We start from the raw sequence: 21,438 nt of genomic DNA on the forward strand, positions 1-21,438 counted from the left end.
AATGGAGAACTTGGAAAATGCAAACAGAGACAAAGTTAACAGAAGTCCAGGGAATTAGCTAACGTGTTTGATGATCCAGGACATTCCTAGAGAAGAAAAAAGAAAATATCATGGCTAATAACGAATATAGCTAATGGTCACTGTGATTGACCCAGCAAACATAAATCCTACAGATTTATGGACAAATATACAAAGGGAGGGAAGAAGGGTTGTTGAATGCAGGGATTCCCACGGCATCCCTTGAATTTGCAGATAAACTTCTTGTGACTTTGCTTCCTGAGGGATAAAAGAGCCTTGAGCAGTGAGCTGGATGATTTCTAAAAATACATTTTTTTCTGGGCAGTCTTTTTCAAGCAAAAGAAACCCTTTTGCTAAAATGCTTTGAGGTGAGAACTAACATTTGGATTTGCTTGGCATCGTATCTTCTACACAGTTGGTGTCACACAAATAACAGGTACCTGTCTGTAGGCAGTATCAATCTTTGGGAGGAATGCCTTATATATTAATATTTATGTCTGCAAATTGATAATAACAGTTGTGATTGCCACACAATTATACGTAATATATGTTTACACAATAACAGCATTAGAAAACATTCTCCTTTTTACTCAGTGATGAACAGATTGATTTTGTGTTTACACAGGTTATTATTTCTCCTTCTAAATGGAAATGTGAGTGTTCTGGATGGATGTCAACCCAAACCCACCTCACTAATTTTCTTGTGGAATCTGGGAGTGAGTTAAGACTCCAGCATGGCATCAATATAGCAACACACATTGTTAAATTGAAGATATGATATTACCACTTCTGTTTCCTTCAAGATAGGTCCCATTCCTTGTTGGGCTGGAGGTTTGATGATGCAGGCCAGTAGATGAGGACCCCCCTGAAGACATCTGGGCAGGACGATGGCTACAGGAGGAAGAGGAGCCTCCAGCAGGACGTCCATCTGCAGGACTCTGCCGCATAGAATACATGGAGCCCATGCAACTGAAGGCAGAATCGGCAGGATCCACACTATACCGCTTCAGGTTTGCAGGATCAGCCACATAGTCCTCAGGTGTGAATGTTTCTGCTCAGGAAGCCAAGACACAAAAGAAACATCAGTAAAACAGAACCAATTTTAATTAAGTCTCTGCATAAAAAAGATTATTTATGTATTTGCCAAAATGTCCTTTTTTTTTTGATTTTTTTGGGCAAAAAGCTTAATTCCATTTTCAACTTTCAGTACAGACAGCTAGCTCTGGGAGGGATCCTTACTGAAAATTAATAAATAACAAAGGGAAGCACAGCCAGTCAAAAATCAGTAGGATCACAACAGGGGTACTACTATGGCTTGATGTGACTCATCTGTCAGCTCATGGCAATATTCTCTGTAAAGTACAAGGACACTGATTGGCAGGTCCCATTTGCCTCATGGTGCTCCCCGAATACCACCGAGTCTGGAGGACTGTGCAGCTATTTTTTGCTCTGTCTTTCATTTAAACCCATGGAAGTTGAAAGGAAGAAGGCAGAGGAGGACAACAGGACAGGGAGTTTGTTGGGTTCATAATGCCTAGCAGTCAATAGGAGGGAGTGAAGGTAATAAACCAAAGCTTTCTGGCTGCAATTGCCAAAATTAATCAGAAAATATCTTCAGCTACAGACATCCATCAGACCTGATATCCCACAAGGAGAAGAGGCTTGATGGCTGATGAGCATACCCAAGGTTTATCATGGGCAGAGATGTGTGAGTGAGTCACTCAGACTCAGCTCCTGTTCAGACATGTGTGATGGCATCATAGTCAACTGCAAATCATTGCTCCAGTTCCTCTCCTCTGCGTTGCACTTTGCAGACTGTGTAGGAGCTAAATACTTTGCTTTTCAGACTCCCAGTTTTGCACTGTTTTAGAGACCTATATTCCCCATTGCTTGGCAGTCTAATGCATGGGCTTGAGGCAGGTCTAACCCCAGGTTTTGCAGTATAAAAGCTTTTTTGCCAATTCCCCTCAGACCTAGGTCCAGATCCATCTTGTTTTGCTTTGTGGACTGAGACCCCTATGTCTGTGTCATCGTACTCTTCTGTACAGTCTCAGTCTCATCCAAACAAGCCTTGATATCCAAGCTCCTTCCTAGTTGCTTTTTTTGTCTTCACAAAACACAGTCAAAGAAAGATCTTCATCCTCCTCATTCCCGCTGCTGTTCTCCCCAGAAAACCATCCCTCCCCTCACCCAGCCCCAGGACCCTCTCCACCACCACCATGATCACCATCACCACAGGATACAAGCAGAGCCCCTGGAAACCTCTCTGAGATCCAAACCTTCACGTAAACCCTGCAAATACTGGCAACCTGCACTTCAGAGATTCCCACTGTCACTGCGCAAAACAAGGTGCAAACATCTGGTAGGCAGGGACCCCATAGGCTAGAAAAGTGCTTCCCGTTGCCCCATGACATTTTTTGAGCTCTTGAAAATGCCACTTTCCTCATCATGCGTAGTCGCCTTCCAGAGACATCTGAGCAGGGTGAAATTACCCCTGTGGTGTTACACATCTCCTTCCCTGCCTGAGCACCATTATCCTCCTGACGTATTGGGCAGCCTTATTGAGTAACAGGAAGAATTTATGCTGTAATTTATGTTACAAGATCCAAACCCCATTGCTAATAGATGTTGAGACTGTGTATAATAGTTTTCCTTTTAATTTACGTTTTAGTCTTTTCCTTTGAAGAAAAAATCCCTTGGCAGCTGTGTACAGAAGTTGATGTTAAACAAACATGATTTAGTTTGACAACTCAAATACTCAAGATTTGTGCCATGCCAGCATCCTGGCTTGTGTGTCAAGCCACAGCACAGATTTTTACTATACAATTGCCTTACTTCCCATTTTCTTGCTGTTGTCTTGAAACTTTTTCCCATTCTGGGCCAAGGCTGGGCTTGCCATAAGCCAAACATCAGACCAGAAGGACAGCTGTAAATGTGAAGTTTCCTTGCTTTGGGCACTTGCCTTTGCAACTGCGAGTAACTTTCCTTTAGCACTTTTTTTTTCCCTTAGATAATTTGGATACTTACAGCATGCATTCAGGTATCCTGCTGCTTTCTGCTAAGGTTTTTTGAGCCCAATTCTCACACAAATACAGATAGGGAGTAATTCAATTGACTTCAGTGGAGTTCAGCTACTGTAACACTAGCATAAGAGAAATGGGAATCAGACGCTGAACCTTTCTCCCTAACCTCCGACAGATGCCAAAATTGTATAGCAATTGAGCTAAATACCTTGCTTTTCAGACTCCTCCCAATAAACCAAAGAAAATCCAATCAAGCCTCCTCATTCAAAGAATTTAATTACTGTGTAGAACACTTGCAATAAAAGCCTCTTACGCATAAAGAAGACAGCTTTTTCTGCAGCATCCTGCCTGCACCGCATGGAATAATTACGCCTCTTGTGAATCATTACCTCTTTATTCCAGGAAAAGAATGCTCTTTTAATATGATTACAATATGAAGAAGACACAGACTATCAAAAAAACCAAACAGTGTATTAAAAGAGCCCTGCAAAATAAACATCATACAGCTTTTATTGCTATGGATATAAATTGCTCCAAAATTTGTGAGCATACACCAGGGAATTTTTGACTTATGTCAGAGTCCCTCAGTAGTCTGAGTGAAATAAGACATGCGCAGGTGAAATATCCCTGTGGAAGGACGCCCACAAGTTGTGTATGGCAAGGAGCCAGACACTGCCAGTTCTCTTCCTGACCCTGCCTCACACTCTTTCCTTGATCTAGATCAATTTATTCCATGTCTCTGCTTTGGGCTCCAGATTGGGAGTAATGGTGCCTATTGCTGTGGACCAAGCAGGAGCCTCCATCCATTACTGTTTGAAACATGCCACAGTGGAATGTGCTCTGGGAATTACAAAGTCCTACTCATATCTTCATTGACAGGAGGTGAGCAGGGATCATCTCAAGCAGCCAGGTTTCTAAGCTCCTCATCTTCAAGTTGACATGAGGAGTCAGTGATTACAAGACCAACTCATCAGAGTCACCTCCTCCTGACCAAAAGAAGCTCGTGATGAAATGCAGGTCACAATTAGCTTAGGAAAAAGGAGACTGTGCATTTAAGTATGTATGGTTACAGGGTTTAAATCACACAGTTTTGAAAGGTGCTGGTCAGCTTCTGTGCTCCCTGCTGAGCACAGGCTGCTTTGTAAAACTGCACAAGCTGGTGCACCTTGAGCAACCCATGCCCTGCAACAGTCTGCCCACTCCAGGAGAGACCCACCACGTGGGAAGGAAGAGGCAGGTGGGCCCAGGAGACTTCCAGGGTACAGAGAGATCCATTATGCCCTGTGGGGTTGACACAGTCCCTGGTGACACTTCAGCTCAGGAGGAGACATCTGCATTTCATGACACCCCTTCACAGCAGCAGAGAAGGAAGTGAAGGTGACTGGGGACAGTCTGTATGGGTTCACCAAGAATCAGTCACACCTGACCAACCTGGCTGCCTTCTATCATAAAGAAATTGGATTTGTGGGCGAAGGGAGAGAAGTGGTTGTTATTTGCCTTGGCTTCAGGAAGGCTTTCAACATGGTCTCCTACAGTATTCTTGCTTCCAAATGAGAACTTTATGGCTGGGATGAGTGAGAAACTGGTTGAATGATCATGTTTAGTGGGTAACAGTTAATGGGTTGTATGGAGGCCAGTAAAAAGTGGGGTACTGCAGGAGCCTAATCTGTCTTCCCACCTGAACTGCCCTCTGATCCTATGACTGACGTCTTCTCCACTCCAAGCAGCAGCCATAGATGGCAGGAGAGGACCATGGCAAGGGCTCGTGGGGGATTGTCCAGAGTCTTTTACAATGGCACAGAAGGCAGAGGGAGGGACAGGCTTCACTGTTCAAAAACTACAAAAGATTGTGGAAGGTCTTTGTGTTCATATTTCTCCAGCTCCTTGTTAGTTTGTACCATGAAAAGCTGCATGAGCTGGGGTTCCACCAAAACGTGTGAAAATATCTGCATTTTGTAAGCTCCCAGAAGACTTTGTAATGTGCATGGCTTTCATAGCTACTAATCCCATTTTGACCAATTAGGGAAAAACATGTTTTCTAAGACAATAAAAGAAAACATAACTCTCTACTGAAGTTTAAAATGCAACAGTTTCATAAATCTGTAGCTTAGTGCTTCTGTATTCTGTTGCACTTCTGTATTTTATTTTCTAGATAGTCAGCAGAAGGGCAAACACTAGTAAGAAATTGATACACAATGTTTTAAAGCAGGATTTATGAGGAATCTGTTTGAGCCTTTATTTTAAGCACAGTAGTGCCCATTACAACTGTTCACCTCCCTGAGATGCTCAAACGTTCTTGGTGTAGTTTTCCTTTCCGTGAATGGTCCACAAGAACTAGATTGAAAAGCCCAAGGTGGTTACATCCAGAGCACCTTAAAATGCAGCAAAGAGGAGAGAAAAAAAAACAACTGCTTTCTCAGTTTAAAAAATCACATTTCTTTAGCTGAGTTTCTTCAAAGTAGCAGCCTGTATGGTTACTAGCCAAGGTCCAGAAGATGGGTCAGGTCAGCTGAGAGTTAAACCAGCATGAGAACCTGCAGCTCAGCTCACATCCCAGCTCTGCTGCAGACCTCTGGAGTGACCTTGGTCAGGTCATCTCTGGACTCCAGTTCTCCATTAGGATGAAGTAAAACACTTGTTTTGTCTCTCACATCTGTAACATGTTAAGTCGTTTGCCTTGGCAGTATCTTTATGCCACTACAGTGCACCACAGGATTGTATACTGCATATGTGAATGCGGAAAACGTACAGTGCACCTCTGCTAGCATCTGGGGATAGACACTCCAGAGAGACAAAAAAAAATGATGCCTTTCCCATTGTGCATTAGGAAAGTAAATGAAAATCAATTTTAAGTCAAGCTGGAAATGAAGAAGGGCATATACCAGGAAAGATGATCCTTAGTTGACATTTTCCTGAACAGATCTAATCTCTCACTTTTTCTTCTTCATCTTAAAAAAAACATCAAAACCCCAGACAAACGTAGTCTGCTAAAATCTCTCCTATAGATAAAAGCTCTTTCTGCATTCCAGAGACACTCTCTAGTCTGTGTTCTCTCTTCTCCTCCCAGACCAAATACACCTTCTGCCACTTTCCTCACCCACTGCTGCTCCTTCATCACTTCTCTTGTTACATCCCTGTCCTGGTTTTGGCTGGGATATAATTAATTTTCTTCCTACTAGCTAGTACAGTGCTGTGGTTTTGGCTTTTGTCTGTTAATGTTAATTTATTTGCCCTCAGCCAAAACCAGGACAATCCTTCTCTCCCTTTACCTGTTTTAGGCTTCCTTCCCTTACACCCCCTACCTGCTCCTCCCTGTGTTCTTCCCTATAATCTCTTCCTACTGCTTCTTCCAGCATATTCCCACTATCTTGCTCTTGCTCTGATGCTGCTTTTCCACACCAGAAGCAGCACCCTTTTCTCCATTTTGCCAGCTATTTTCCTGTCTCCTTTCCTATTTTCCCTCCTCTCATCCAGCTGACCTGCATAGCCATTTCTTCTGCAAGGCTGTTCTACTTCCATCCATCTCACACTTCCATTCATCCAGCTTTCCCTTTCCTGATACCCCCTTGCCTTTCTTTGAGTTCATGCCCAGATTACCTCTTGGACAGCAGAGCCTGAGGTTGGGGCCATGAAGTGGGACCAAGGACCCTGTTCCCAGTTAACAGCCGTGTCTAACACCACCATGGAGTGGCTGCAGCTGAGTGAAGGTTGCATGTGGCACTGATGGAAACCCCAACCCCACCTCTGAGCGCGCCACTGATCCCCAAACCAAGGGGTCATCTTTTCACACACTGGTAGCTTCCTGGGATAACTACCCTTCCTTCTAGGCTAATACTTTTGTGTCATTTCATAACCTTTTACTCCACCACCTGCAATGCTTGATCATTTGTATTTGCTCTAATTAAATTCACCATTAACTTCTTTTCCTCACAGTCAGTATAGATTTCTTTCTTTTCTGTTCCCCCACTTTTCCTCTTTTGTGTTGTCTCCTATTCTTCATATTGTTTAGTGATGTGGTTTGCTCTCTGACCTTTCCTGTACCTTTTTAAGTGCTACCATATATTTTCTATAATGGGTTGACCAGATGTGAACTCCATATTTTAAGAGGCATGATATCATAGCTTCCTCAGACCTCTTCTCTCTCCCAGCCAAGGCCAGTCTTTTCTCATCTCCCAGTCATTTTGAGAGGAGCCAGCCATACTGCCAAAATCCTATTGAGATACTTCGTTGTATAGTTTTAATCTTCACCTGTATTTTATAGTTCCTGTGCTTGGCTCCAGTTCCCTGCACAAGGACAGCATTTGCCGGGGGGGGGGGTGTGTGTGTGTGAGTGGGGGGAGTGGGAGGGGGCAGCTTTAAGCAGCTGTGGAGGTTAGAAACCCTGAATCTCAGCCATCATGGAAAGAAAAATAAAAGCAGGGAAACACAAAAAGCAAATGCAGAAATGCCGATAGAAATACTTCAGGTGAGTTTAACCATCAGGCTGGTGTAAACCAGAAAGGGAGAAAGCACAAAAATCTAAACAGTTTAAGAGTGTGAAAGATGTGCCTTGGTTCTGAACTGCAGTCTTTGGTTTCAACATCAGCTCTTAAAGGATCAAAAAAGAACTTCTTCTATGTCTGCCAAACAGCCTCACATATTTCTGCCCAGTCAGAAATGGACCTTATCTTCTTTGTAGATTGAGCCTGCATGCATCTATCTAAAGAGAAGAGCTTCCTGTGATGGATTAAGACTGTCCAGCTCTGCCTGCTGCAATTTATTCTGGGATTAGAGCACCAGCCCATTCCTTTCACCATCCAGACATGGAGCACAATGAAAATATGTCACCCCTTAGCAGGCGTTTCCACGCTGTGTCAACCCCACCCTCTGGTGCATGCATCTGCACCCCGAACAGCTGGACAAGCAACAGACCTTCTCCTCACCAGCCTGTGGCTGCTGGTTTGGCCGAACAGGGAGAACATTACAGGGAGTGACATCTGGTTCGTGGCAGCAGTGCCAAGCTTCTCGCTGCTTGCCAAGGCAGAGTGGCATTGAGACACATCCCTGAGGAACCACAGCATCCCTGAGGCTGCTGCGGAGAGGCAGAGAGTGATCAGGCAGCCCAGGGCATCCTCCGACAGCAGTTCAGGGCTGTCATGCCTGTGTTTTTCAGTTTATGGGATAACTTTTGCATGGGTTATAGGAACATGCAATTGCATCCACTGAGAAAAAGGAGGGAGATACCAGTCAGTCAGGAAAATGTAAATAAGCCTCATCCACTTGTGAATGTAGATATTATGAACACTGAAACCATGGTCACAGCGTGGAGATAAAACCTGCAGTGAATTCTCTAGGGCTTAGTATGAAGCTTTACTGCACCATGTATCATCTCACTGTGTCCTAGCTGCTAAAACATATTTTGCTGTAACTGGAATGCCAAATCCTCCAAGGAGAAGCTGCCAGTCAATTAACATCAAAACCCTGAATTTTTTAGAGAATTTTCCAAAACCCAGTGTTGTCCTGATTGCAAAGACTTCAGCATAGGCATTTTTTTTTTCATTATTTTAACAATTTCCCTTGAGTATTTGCAGCCCAGAAACAGCCACATTGTGTTTAATGCAGTAGAACCAGGGAATGAAACCAGCTGGGAACAGATCAACATAGTTTTATTGTCCAAAATAAGTAAAAAGGTAGAGTAAATTCACAAGCTAGCTGCTGACAAATATATTAATAATAAAAGGTGCTCATGTGTATGAATAACCCATAGATGATACATATATGTATAAATATATATATAAGTGCTTGGGGATGATTGAGTCTTGTGTCACAATGGAGAGATTTCAATTCTACCTTACAGCATAGGCAAATTGTTTAGGCACTGCATACCCATAAGTGAGAGCAAAGAGATTTCAAGGCATAGGGATCCAGACTTTAGAAAAAGTCTTCCTTTAGCCTCTTCTTCCTTTTTTCAGACCTTCTCCTCCATTCTCTTCCCTTCTTTCTTGCCTTTATGTTGTACTGAAGTGTACATCATGAAAGGGAGATTTGTCAGGGTTGTGTAGTTTTGTGTCTTAGCACAGCAATAGTTCTGCACTGGTAAAGGGAGATGGGAGAGACTGCAACTGATCTTTCTTGTCTCCAGCTTCTAGCAGTACCTAGAGGGGCTTTTCTGTCCAAGCAGTTTATAATATACTCAGTATGCTTATAAATCAGCACTGATATAAGTAACAAAAATCTGTATACAGAACAGACTAGGTGAAAATGACTGTGTCATTTGAAAATTCAAGGTGTTATGTACTGGGATTCTCTGCACTGAAGTAGTTAGTGCATTTCTGTTCTGCTACCATCACAATGAATCTCCCTGAGTTATATTGCTTAGTACTGGCTTAAAATACTTAACAGCAAATTTTTGTTTGAAAAATAAATAATTTGTCTACAGAAAAGTGCAGTAACTGCAAAATAAGCTGTGCTTGCCCGTTAATAACTAATAATCTTATCCAGAAATTAGGTAGAACAAATATAAAGCATGAGCCTGGGCATGTGTTGGTATGTAGGTATGAGGTCTTTCATAAAGTCTTTGCTTTGTTTCTCCCTGCCCATTGCTGCACCTCAGCTGGACTTTCTGATATTTCTTCTGGGATTTCTTCTGCCATATAAACACAACATAGCTGGGCACTAAAGCCTTAGTTCCCTTTCTCAAAGCCTTCCTTTTCCTGTCTTCTCTGCTGCTGCTTGTAACATCCCTGGCCAATCTCAGTCCCAGCAGCTAAGAACTCACCAATTCCCCTTCCTTGGGTCTGTGAAAAACCCTGCCTTGTATCTATGACAAACCTGGTGGATCAGGCTGGCTAACACACACGGCGCTTGGATAGGTTTTCCACCATCAGTTCTGGCCTGTGACCTGCCAGTCTTGCTGCTTGAAATATGTATATATTGGATGGCAGGTATTTGTATCAATATTTAAAAAGTTTAGGAATGCAAATTCCTGTTTCAACTTTAATTTAAGCTATTTAGAATCAAAGCCTGGATTCCCAACTTCAGACACTTTCTAAAGGAATCATGTAGCTGTGTGGGAAGGTCTTAACCAGCTAAAACAAAATTAAAGCTAAACCAGAGTTACCTTCAAATGATTTACCTGACCAGGGCTCTAAAAGAGCGTGCATGCTTCCTCCATGTGACTGCAGTACATGCAAAGCTTGAATTAAATACTTATATCCAGTGGTATTATTTTCTGTAGTGGGTATGATCTCAATCATCATGCTTCATGCATTTATGCCCATCATTTCATCCCTTTCCCTTATGCGTATGCTTTGATATGGAAAAACAAAGCATCTTTCCTACTTTAAACTTCACTTCACAGCTTAGCTCTCTCTTCTAACCTCCATGGCTGCAACCCAGGCAATCTCCAGCACTGCTAGTGCCTTTGCATGGCTCTGAGCACATCTTGGTCTGAAGGACAGAAGGACCTTTGGGCTTCTCCTCATCCACTGCTGAGAGCAGAGTGCCTACTCCCCTTGAGGGTAGCTTTTCAAAAGAGATGTATTTTCTTGCACCATCTCAAGACTGGAGCTAATACAGCCCAGCAGAAGGTGGGAAGGAGGATTTCCCTTGGCCTGACTGCCGTAAGGATCTGGTACTTCACTGCTTAGCATCCACAGGGAGATACAATTTCATAAACTTAAAGGAATAGAAAGGGACTCCTTATTTGGGGGTTAGTAAACAGTAATCACACAGCTTAAAGGTCATAAGGGTCAATTTATCCAATTTCACCAACTCTGTAGAGTTCAGATAAATTATATTTCAGATGAATTTCATCCCTTGCATCCACCTCTTCTTTTTCTTCCTGCCAGGATTTACCTCTTACCATACATTTCATTAGTTTGTTCTGGTCTGGGTTCAAATCACCTGAATGCTGTCTACAACACCCTAATGAACCCTTCCACAGGAGCATTGCCTGGCTGTCTCTTTCAGCTTCCTGCTTTTAGTTCCTAATTCTTGTGCAATTTTGAACTGTTCCTGTCCCTCCCTAGGTTTCTGAATGACAACATGTGGCTTCAGCTGCAGCTACCTCTCTTTCTGTTCTGCCAGTTATCACCTTGGATACCTCTTTTCAGAAAGCCTGTCCTGGGGATGGTGCTCCAGCTGCAGGCAGGACCCCAATGTACAGATCCTCAGTAGGATGCCCTTCCCTGGGGATGGCTGGGTCGGGTCTGGAAAGGGAGAAGGCATGCAGCCTGCTGATGGATGCATGGGCTCCTGCATACATGAAAGGAAGGAAGGAATGCCTGCAGCAATCCCATCCTTTCTGCTCTACTGCAGGTTCTGCCATCAATTCAAATACCCCAAAGACCAGACAAACTTTTTATATTATACTTTGATGTGGCTGGATGGCTTGTGCAGTTCCTCTACTCCCTCTTTAAGAGTGACCTTAATATTTTATTTATTGTTTAAAGGATAATGTTCATGGTGAAGGAATATATGAGGCAATAAATGGCCTTTGCAGGTAATTAAATGCTGAAGAGAGCTGAAGCTATTGATGGCCATAAAAGCCATTTATTCTGAGTGTGCTGAGAAGCCGGGAGCACTGTTCCTCATAGCATGCAACAAGACAAGATTAAACAAGCCACGCTACTAGAAAGCGGAAAGACAACATTTTTCTTGCCCTCTTAGGGCTTGAAATTTCTGAGCTGCTGTTTATTTGGTGCTTGGAACAGAAAATATTGATTGTAATAATATGTGGTTTTCTATGATGTTACTCTTTTTTCCTAGCTGTTGTAGAAGGGCTTTGCACATGGTGGCAAAAATTATTGCCCTCCTTGGACAGACACTCAGATAGGGAAGGATGTCTTGCCCTTACAGTCAATGGGAAAACCTCTGGCAAAATCCAGCTCCCATCCTAGTGCCTTGCCTACTGGTCACAGTCTTATAGTGTATTGCTATAGCACTTCTCGTACCAGTTTTTCAAGTGCTTGTAGATAGGAAGAGTCCACCTTCCTATATACAGAGGCACTGATGTAGCATAGGGTACCTCTACCTCCTGCTGTGCTTCTGCTACATATGGGGCACTGCCTTCAGACACTGCCATGACGAAAGGTGCTGTGGACAGTGGTAGGGGACGCCATATGGTATCTCTGCATACAAGTTTGACTTGGCCATGATGAGACAAGCAAGGCTGGGGACCTTATTCACAGACCTATCTGTCTTCCCACCAGTGAAAGCAAGAACACAGGGTGGCCACAGGAGTCCTTGCATAAAGAAAGGTTTGCTGCAGGTACGTGCAGCCATGCTCTGCATGGAGCACAGCAATTGTCTAACAGTACAAAATAACCAAAACCCAAGGTTCAGGACAGAAAGAGCAAGGAAAGGATTGACTGAAAGGGAAAAGAAGATGCCTATTGAGCTTGATGCTTCCTGCATAAGAGAATCTACTTCAATATCTATGCCTACCAACAGGTTGGCAAGAAGCTTTATAGCACTTTCTTTCCTCTGAAAAATAAGTCTAATATTGCACAAGTGCATGTCAACAGTATGTAGATGTTCCAGAAATGTCCATTTCCCATGCTCACATCCACACCTCTATTAACTCAGCATGGGAGGACTTGTGAAAGCTGAAAACAGAGGGCATGGATGGAGGCATTTGACAGGATTTCTGTTAACTTCCCATCCATATAACCCCTGGCACATTTGACAGCATTTTATGCAGAGGTCACCCAGACTTTGCCATCATTTTAGTTCAAACTACACTGCCACTCTCATGGAAAATTCTGGTGTAGGGGTCCAGAGGTGCTTTGAACTCAGATGTTGCGGGAACAGGTAACATCTCAGGATTTGCTATAGTGCAGACCTGAAGATGGGCACTTCCCAGATGACACCCTAGGAGTCATCCCACAGCTGCTCCTCACAAATTGCTCTCATGAGACAGAAAGTCCCCTCACAGCTGAGAAAGAGCCGTGAGGTATGTTCCCAGGTGTGCCAAGACACAGCAGTGAAACCACTGACACTAGGAAACAGCTGGAGACGGACCCTTGCCCCATGTGCAGAGCCACTGGGCAACCAGCGCGAGAGGCATTGGCAGGGCAGGCAGAGTGTGGGGGCTCAGGTGCAGGGCAGGTAATGCACAGTCAGCAAGGATCATTGCAGAGACCGGTGCTGCATACAGCCCGGTGCATACATATAAAATACCATTATGAGCGATATATGAATGTATCCACAAATCCCACCTGGCTAGTACACAGCCATTAGCATCTGGCACTTTGCTGTGAGCACACGTGAATAATGGCTTAGGGGCATGTGCTTCAGGGTGAGGTTAAAAGGTGACTCCTGTATGGTGTAAGTAAGTGGATTAATATGACTGGACATGATGCCGGCTTTTCCTTTCACTTCTGGCAGTGTAAATCAAGAGTAACTGCACAGAAGTCAATACATGTATTAAATTCATTGATACACAGGGGCTAAAAAGCACATGATTTTAAAAGAACATCTCGATTACAAGCTGGAGAACAGAAACAATGAAGAATGTGGCTGCTTTGCACGGCTTCCTGTGGTGCTTTATTATGGCCCTGCTCCTTCCATGAGAGCTCTATCCCAACAGGCGCCCTCACAGACTCATCTCTGAGAAGAGCTCCTACTGTCCTTCTTATTATTGCCGCTACAGGGAAAGCCCATCTCCATTCTGTGGAGCAGAGGTCCCCCCTTGTGCTGACCTTGCTGCAGAGAAATGCTGGCTCCTGGGGAGGTGGAAGGAGATTTAGGCAATGCAGCATTAAACATAGACACAGTGGCTCAAGCCCCAGTGCCTAAAACTGGAGTTAATACCACTGGTGGCAAAAAAGCTGTTGAATATATCCTGATATTATGAACAGGAATATTATGTATCTGCCTGGCTCCAGCTGAGCACAGCATGAAGGTGCCGTAGGTGGGTTTTCCACAGCAGTACCTGGCTGCACAATGAAACCAGCCCCCAGCTCTTGAGCCTGCATACAGCAATGAAGACAGTGGTTAGCTGGTGAAGCTGCTGAGCTCCCCCAGCCACCCCCAGGCTCATGGATAGGTTACAACAGGGCAACCTGGGTTCACCAAATTGGGTACACCAGGTCAGTGACCAGCAGGGTGCTGAAAGTATTCTCAAATCTTGTCTCACCTTATTTCTGTTAACCTTTGATAGAAGTCCCCTTTTGGGGCTGCCAGCTTAGAGAGCAACCTGAGCACCCAGATGCTCTGGAAACAGTGCTGCTCACCACAGCCTCCCTCACCGGGGGACCATCACCACTTCAACAGGGAAGCACCCAAACATCTGCAGGGCATGCTGACCCATGCTACGGCTCTCTGGCTAGCCAACCAGTGGCTACCAGACCTCAGGGTGAGTAAGCTGGAGCCTGGTGGGGAGTTTTAGTCCTGTGTATAACCGCTGACCCGAGCTATTTTACAACTGACATTCTCCACTGTACCACAGTGCTACTGATGATGGGGATATAAAAGCCCCAAAAGCCACTGCCTCTTCCCCCATCCCTCTCAAGAGAGGAGGAGAGCCCAGGCCAGCACTAGCTCTGACTAGCCTAGGCTACCCAACCTATGCTACCTCCAGAGGGGGCTCTTAATTGCCCCTCCTGCAGTAGGAGAGCCAGGGAGGAGAAGCCTTCCCTACATCCACATCTCCTGCCTGGTCTGGGGCAGAAGTAACTTTTGCCCTTTCCTCAGTGGCTGGGCAGAGCCAGTGGGACTGGTGTCAGGGACATCTTCATTGGAATCATGTAAGGAAGGAAATTCTCAGAGTGTAAGAGCCACTGTACAATCTTCAGTTGTGGAGTTGCCTTCCATCACAGACAGCCTTGCCATACAGAAGTAAATGCAAATGTAAATGCAAATTAAAATGCAAATGGAAACACAAATACCAGGCCTCCTGGGTTGCACTCACTCAGTGCTACAGAAATCCTTTGACCTCTCAGAAACATTCAGGTTGCTGCAAATACCCTAGTCCAGAGTAAAAAAAGTATTGCTTTTCAGTCTGTGTTCCTGCCTTTCTTGCCCTATATGTAAAAGTGGCAGCTGGATGTCTTTGCATAAAAAGGCTATTTCTGCACTGTGTGCACAGCCTACTCCCAGCTTTAGTGTGTAAAGCACACTCTCAGGGTCTTCCTGGCAAACAGTTGATTCATGGGTGATTATTGTGGACACTAAACCACCTTTCTCTCAGCTGCCAGCATGTATCTGCCATTAAACTGAATGCATGATAGAAGTGTGCTCCCCGAACACCCACAGCGTTGTTAATAAAAGAGAAGGAAAAATAATTTAAATCAGGAGGAAGCCTGCAGGTGCAGTGAAGGTTCTGGGCCATAACTTTGCATCTTTCTTTTTTCTCAACTAACTTTTGCCAGGTCTGTAGTAGAGCCCCAGGGCAGCTCTCTGGCCACTGATTGCAGATGGAGACTGCAGGCATGTCCCACATCCACAGGGTCTGCACAGGGCCAGCACCCTGTCCTAGCACACTGGGGTGCGGGCAAGAAGGAAGCCCGCGTGTACCATCCACCTGGGAGCCTAGTGCTGCTCAGGGAAGGTGCTTCTCTGGACCACCATCATCCTTGGGTGCATCTGCCCCATGCCACAGCCCCTCCAGGCTTCAGCCCACATCGTCAGGCTCTAAGGGATCTTGATGGTGCCCACAGGCATTTTAAGCTAGGAGAAACACTCCTGCAAGTAGCAAAGCAAACCCCTTGGCAGTCATGACTCTCATTTAGTTTACTCTCAAGGGTAGTGGGAGCAGATTGGTATCCAGGCTGATTGCGCTACAGGTAATGAAACTGCTTTGCTGTGAGTGGCTCTATCCCCTCTCCCAGAAAGAGGTCCCCTCAACTGAGGCAGACCTTGCTGCTTTGTAGGTGATCCTTAAAATGACCAGCATGCAAGCAGGGAAGCACATAGGGGACAGTGCTGGGGCAGAGCATAACCATTATGTTTGTGATTTCCTATTTGTGCTGTGGTAACATCAAAGTTTGGGCTGGGGTCCATGCACTCACCCAGCCTCCCACCTCTCACTGCAGCCAATGAGCCAAGGGAGTGCACAAGTAGTGGGGTGTGGGGAGCAGGGACAGGCAATGCTCTGTGGTGGGTCTGTAAGCAGAGGAGGCTTCATAGTCAATGGGGATCCTTTAGTATCTAATATGGTGATAGAGTTGGGTGGAGAAATTTCCCCTCTATTTTCCCACCTGCCTGAAACTTGAAGCAACTTAATCCCTTTGAGGCTTCTACCCTAGGGCCAGGTATACTTGAGGAGGGCAAAAGCTATGGGCAATAAGGACAATGGGATCATGTGAACCTTGTTTTCTTATGAAAAGAGATAAAAGAAACAAAGAGATATAAAATAATTTCAAAAATTATCCCTATCACTGCTGGCACTCCTCAACATGGTGGTTTTCACCCACAAGCCTCCTCTATAGCCACAGGGGAAAATACTGCAAAGCATCCCACTGCCTCCCTCTGCAAAGGCCCCACAGAGACCTGCAGTTCTCTAGCATGTACAACACAAGACCAAAAAGACAGTAATTTCTTCAGCCCTATTCAATCTTGAGCCCAAGCTGATCAACCCTACCTGCCTCCACCCGTCTGTTCTCATACGCCTCTGGGCTTTCTGACACGGTGTTGTATTGCTGGAAAGGCTGGTTGCTGAAGAGATTGTCACACAAGAGGCTGCGACAGAGCTTCTTCAGGAAGCGCAGGACATACCCGATGCTGTTCACTACCAACACATTCATGAGATGCTGCTTCCCCTCAAAAGAAGCTGAAACTGGAAAGGAAACAGGAACAATTCAATACCTGGGGATGCATGGCAGGAGAAAGAATGACAGCAGTGGAGAAATATTTGTATGCCTTAAAATATTTTATGCAATTACCCCACCTGAAGAACAAAAAAATATTGGAGGAGCTTAAGGAGCTGAGTTTGTGTGAGCGAGATCACCTTCCCCTTGGGACACTGAAAGATGCATGGCCAGCAGCGCAAGGATTTCTAATGTATGCATCCAACTGAAAACTGTACTGTATGATTGGAAGGAGGCAATTATGATACCTTGGACTAAGGAAGGGGAAAGCGATCTGCCAATGATGGGCTATTGGGCTGACTTCAGCAATACACAAGGTTTTAAAAGATAATGGGGAGACAATGAATAAAGACATGGCTGTGGATGAATAAAAGGTACCAGGGTTGTACTGAAGGAAGGACTACCAGCTTCATCATGGATCTTTATTTATGGATTTAATTGTATGTATAGGCAAGGGGAGGTTGGCAGTGGAATTCAGTAAAGTATGAGAAATTGTTCATCAAACTGGAAAGGATTGCATATGGAATGTGGGTCAGGAGACAGCAACAGGCTTTGCTGGCAGGTAACCCCCAGCACTGGAGAGGAGCCAGCAGTAGTCTGTGCTGGCACAGAAAGAGTTTGTTGATGCTCTAAGCTAGAGGCATTATCAGTGAGGACTGGGAGATTGTACAGAAAGGATTGGCTGATCTTGAGCTCTGCAATAACAAAAAAAAAAGGTGGAAAAAAATACCAGAAAATACTTGGCAATCCATTATCTTTTTAAGGAGCTTCAACATGACCTGATGGGAGGAAAATGATGGGACAGGCTGACCAGATGTCTGTGAACCTCCAAGGTGACACAGCAATGAGAAAGTCAGATATACTTCAAGAAAGCATTGAATAAGGTATTTCCAGGAGAGACTAGGGAGTGTCAATTCTGCTATATAAGGTCCTAGTGAAACCTTAGCTGGACTGACTGGCACCATACTGGTCATCCAGGCTTGAGAAGGGTGAATTCACACTTGCAGATGTGCACAGGCAGGCCACAGTGATGTTCAGGGAACAGAAAGTTTCCCTGTGGCACTGCAGCCATCACCATCTGTGCTACGCTGGGCTGTGGGAAGGCACTTGCACTTCTTTCACTAATCCAGTGACCTTCCTCACAATGCAGAGAGAACCTGAGAGAAACTCTGTATTTCAGGCCTAGCAGGATGAAGACTGCTCTCTAGAAATACATCTAAGATTGAACTCAAGGGTGAGAGCAGAGCAAGTAAATTCCTGGACAAAGCTGTCAGGGAATATATTTAGCCAGGAATCAAAAAGGGCATAGCTCCCAGACATCAGAGAGGTGGAGGGGTCACAACAGACCCACCAGGATCAATTGTAGCAGGTCACATTCAGGTGTCAACAGGTTTGCAGGCAGGGCTACATGATCTGGCTGCCTGAACTCCACCACCTGGAGGGTTTTTGCCAATCCTATAGCTTCCCGTCACTACTAATAAGTATAAATCGCAATGGTAGGTGTATAATGTTTGGGATAACTTCAGAGAATTCCTGCTGGCCTGAGCTGCTGTAAAGGACCATGCTTCACTGCCAGCTGAGCATCTGTGAGCCAAGCCATGGGAAGACCAGAAAGCCCATGAGAAGACCCGTCTATGCTGCTGCTGGGTTGGGACTGAGCTGCAATCTCAAAGCCACACGATGACTGTGAGGCCATTCACTCCTCCTTGATGATTAGAAAAGGCGTGAAGTTGGGAGGAATGTTGACCAGCTGCTTTTAGCTCAGGTACTTGAAGCTGAGCCAGCTCAGAGTAATTGAGACCAAGGGGTTTGGCAGGCTTGGTGCAAAAGGTGACTCTCCTGCTTGTAATGAAAATCATATACACAGCACAGAACCAGGCAAAAATGAAGCTTTGCACCGAATTGCTTCAGTCTTGTGTCCCTGTGAACAAATCTGGATCATTCTTAGAGTATTTCTGATGCCCCTTAGGGAAGGCGCACCTGTGATTAGAAAGGAAAGGGAGGAAGCAAGATTCATATGCTGTATAGAGGTCCAGAGCCTGAGCTCCCACACAAGTGGGTCCCAATGGCACAGCTGAGCTGCTGTGGTCCCTGCAAAACTGATTGGACTTGCAGTCCTTGGCTTTGTGTTCATGCCTGACTCATCGACTGCAGCTCACTGGAGAGCGTTGTTCCCATATTCCCATCATTTCATTCCCACTGCATCCCTATGTGCTAAAATAATGTTGCAACACAGATATTTTACTGTGATTAAAAGAAAAATTCATGCTCAGTCTGAGAGCCAGGCCAGGGGATTCAGTGTGGGACATGGCAGACTCATCAGGACACAGCAAGAAGTGTCACTGTGGGAAGATGAGATGCCCCTGGGAAGTTCCCTCTGATCTTTGATTCTCTCTGATACATGTGCATATTCCTGCTGCATGGGGAATTTGCGATCACTGCAGCTGAGAGCAGATTTGGTTCATGAACTGAAGGCAGAGGACACACCAGCAGCTGAGCTCTGTGCAAGTTTTCCTTCAGAACATTTGGTGGCAACATGTGGCATGGAGTGGGTTTGCAATACTGCTCATCCATGTATGGCTGCACGAAAACCTCAGCTCGCAGGCTTGGTCTCAGCACTGTTGCAAAGTGATAAGCACAGAATTCTGGAGCTAGCCCTATTTCACCCCTGAATCACTGCTGCAACGCTCTTTACCAATATACTTTCATCTGACACTGAGGCAATTCCTGCAGCAGCTCATTTTACAAAGCTCTAAGTGATGTTTAAAAGCTGCCTCCCAGCTGATGTGAATGGGACAGGTAGGACAGTCAGGACTGGGGATCGGGTGAAGATGTCGAGCACTTTCCGACTGGCCTCGCACCCCTGACAAAAATGCTTTACCTGACACCGTCTCTCCTCCATAGCCCTGCTTGATGAGTGAGAAGACAGCCTTCTGCTGGAGCGCGCAGTCAATGCAGGCCTGCACAGCCTGTTGCAGGGCTGCAGATGGTCTCTCTGGCCCAAAGTGCTCCGGGAGCTGCTGCACTTTTTTTCTGTCAAGGTATGGCCCCAGGTTTGCTTGTTTGTTGACATAAATGCAGACTGCAGGCACAAAATCCCAACAGGGTTATTACAAAATGGCCCTGAGACCATCCTAGCAAATACATTTCTATCTATTTCACAGGCTCTTCCATTCATTGGTGAATTGTGACCATTTGCCACGGCACAGCCAGGCTTCCTTGCACTGATAAACCATTGCCTAAGTGAAGTGAGCTGAGTTTAGGTCTTGTTCAGTGTCACAGGTGAAGATAAGCTACATGCAACTAAAGAAGCCCTTGTGCATGCCTGGGGTCTGCTCTCTTGCAGACTACCTTGTCCATGCAGCTGATGACCAGAAAAAAATGCCCAGGGAGTGCAGGACAGTGACTAGCAAGGCTGACTTTACAGCAATGGATAAGCTCCAGCCTGAGGCATGCTTTGGGTCTGTGCTCTCTGTGCGTTTTTAGACTGGTTCATTGAGAGGGCCTCGGAGAAGCACTGGTCTGAGGTGAGTTTGGGGAAACTTTCATTCATTGCTGCTCCTGACCTTAATGCAGCTGTAATTTCTGGAGGGCTATGCTGTGCTGGGCTGCATGATGTGATGACAGAGACCCTGGTCTTTGGGAGCCGCCTGACCCTACATGTCCAACCCAGCATTCTGCAATCTGCATCACCTCGAGGGAAACTGTACATCGCGTACAGTGCTAAATCCCCATTTGGTACCACAGCCATGTGACTGTGCTGCACAGGGGGGTCTGCAAAAGGATACCTCAGCCTCCCTGCAGCCAAGCCCTGCATGGCTCCTCTCATATGCCACTGCCTGCAAAGGCAGTTTCTCTACATGCCATCAGGCCTGCCAACAGTAGCCAAACAATCAGTGTTCTCTTCCTAGCATGAACTTATTTTAAGCTTGGCTGAGACTAACTGCATCTTGGAGGAAGCAGAGAGAATGCTGTGGTAACTAAGGCCGACTAAGACATAGCCTAAAGTCAGGCTAAAGTGAGACATATTATAATAGCTGGCTGAGTGTGCTCAAGCTGTCATCTCTCAAACAATACAACATTATCCTCTGACAGAAATCAGATATGTGACGAACTAAAACCATCAAGCAGAGTGGAGGACATGATGACAGCTGTGTAAAGTTGGAAATAATTTACAGTTTGTATCACCATAATGAAAATCTACTGCGACTGTCACAGTGCACTCTGCTACCCCATCTCTCACTGAACAGCAGAAGGGGCTTTAGCAGTATATCCTGGGTGAACAGGAGGATAATAGCAATCATACTTATCATTACATAGCACTTTACACCTTCCAAGTGCCAAACAAGCAAAGGGAAAATGCACCGAAAGACAGCAGTAGCATGCATGAATTGCAGGAGGCTGTCACAGTGCAGCTTTCCTGGCGTGCCACCATGCCAAACCTCAGCAAATCTGCAGGGTATGCCTTCTGCTGTGACAAGCCACTGGTTTTGTCTGAGGCTCAGCTGCAGGAGGGACTCTGCAGCCTGCAGGAAATGTGGGGGGAGCCTTGTGGAAGAATGGGGACCCTTATGGTCTTTTCTGTGCAGATAGGGAGGTAAAAGTTG

At 45.3% G+C, this 21,438-nt stretch overlaps 1 protein-coding gene across 1 annotated transcript in view; it reads right to left on the minus strand.

Moving 5' to 3' along the window:
* The window catches only part of SCML4 (Scm polycomb group protein like 4), a 70,721-nt gene that overhangs the window by 13,264 nt on the left and 36,019 nt on the right, over window positions 1-21,438 (minus strand). The window contains exons 5-7 of the mRNA XM_057404713.1: window positions 19,713-19,913; window positions 16,606-16,800; window positions 803-1,069 (exon numbers count right to left, since the gene is read on the minus strand). Coding sequence (XP_057260696.1) covers window positions 803-1,069; window positions 16,606-16,800; window positions 19,713-19,913 — 663 coding nt within the window. The remainder of the gene's footprint in view (window positions 1-802; window positions 1,070-16,605; window positions 16,801-19,712; window positions 19,914-21,438) is intronic.

This window comes from Pezoporus wallicus, unplaced genomic scaffold (genome assembly GCF_028554395.1).
Source record: "Pezoporus wallicus isolate ANWC-B61680 ecotype Strahan unplaced genomic scaffold, APGP_CSIRO_Pwel_v1 contig_6923, whole genome shotgun sequence".
Taxonomy (NCBI): Eukaryota; Metazoa; Chordata; class Aves; order Psittaciformes; family Psittacidae; genus Pezoporus; species Pezoporus wallicus.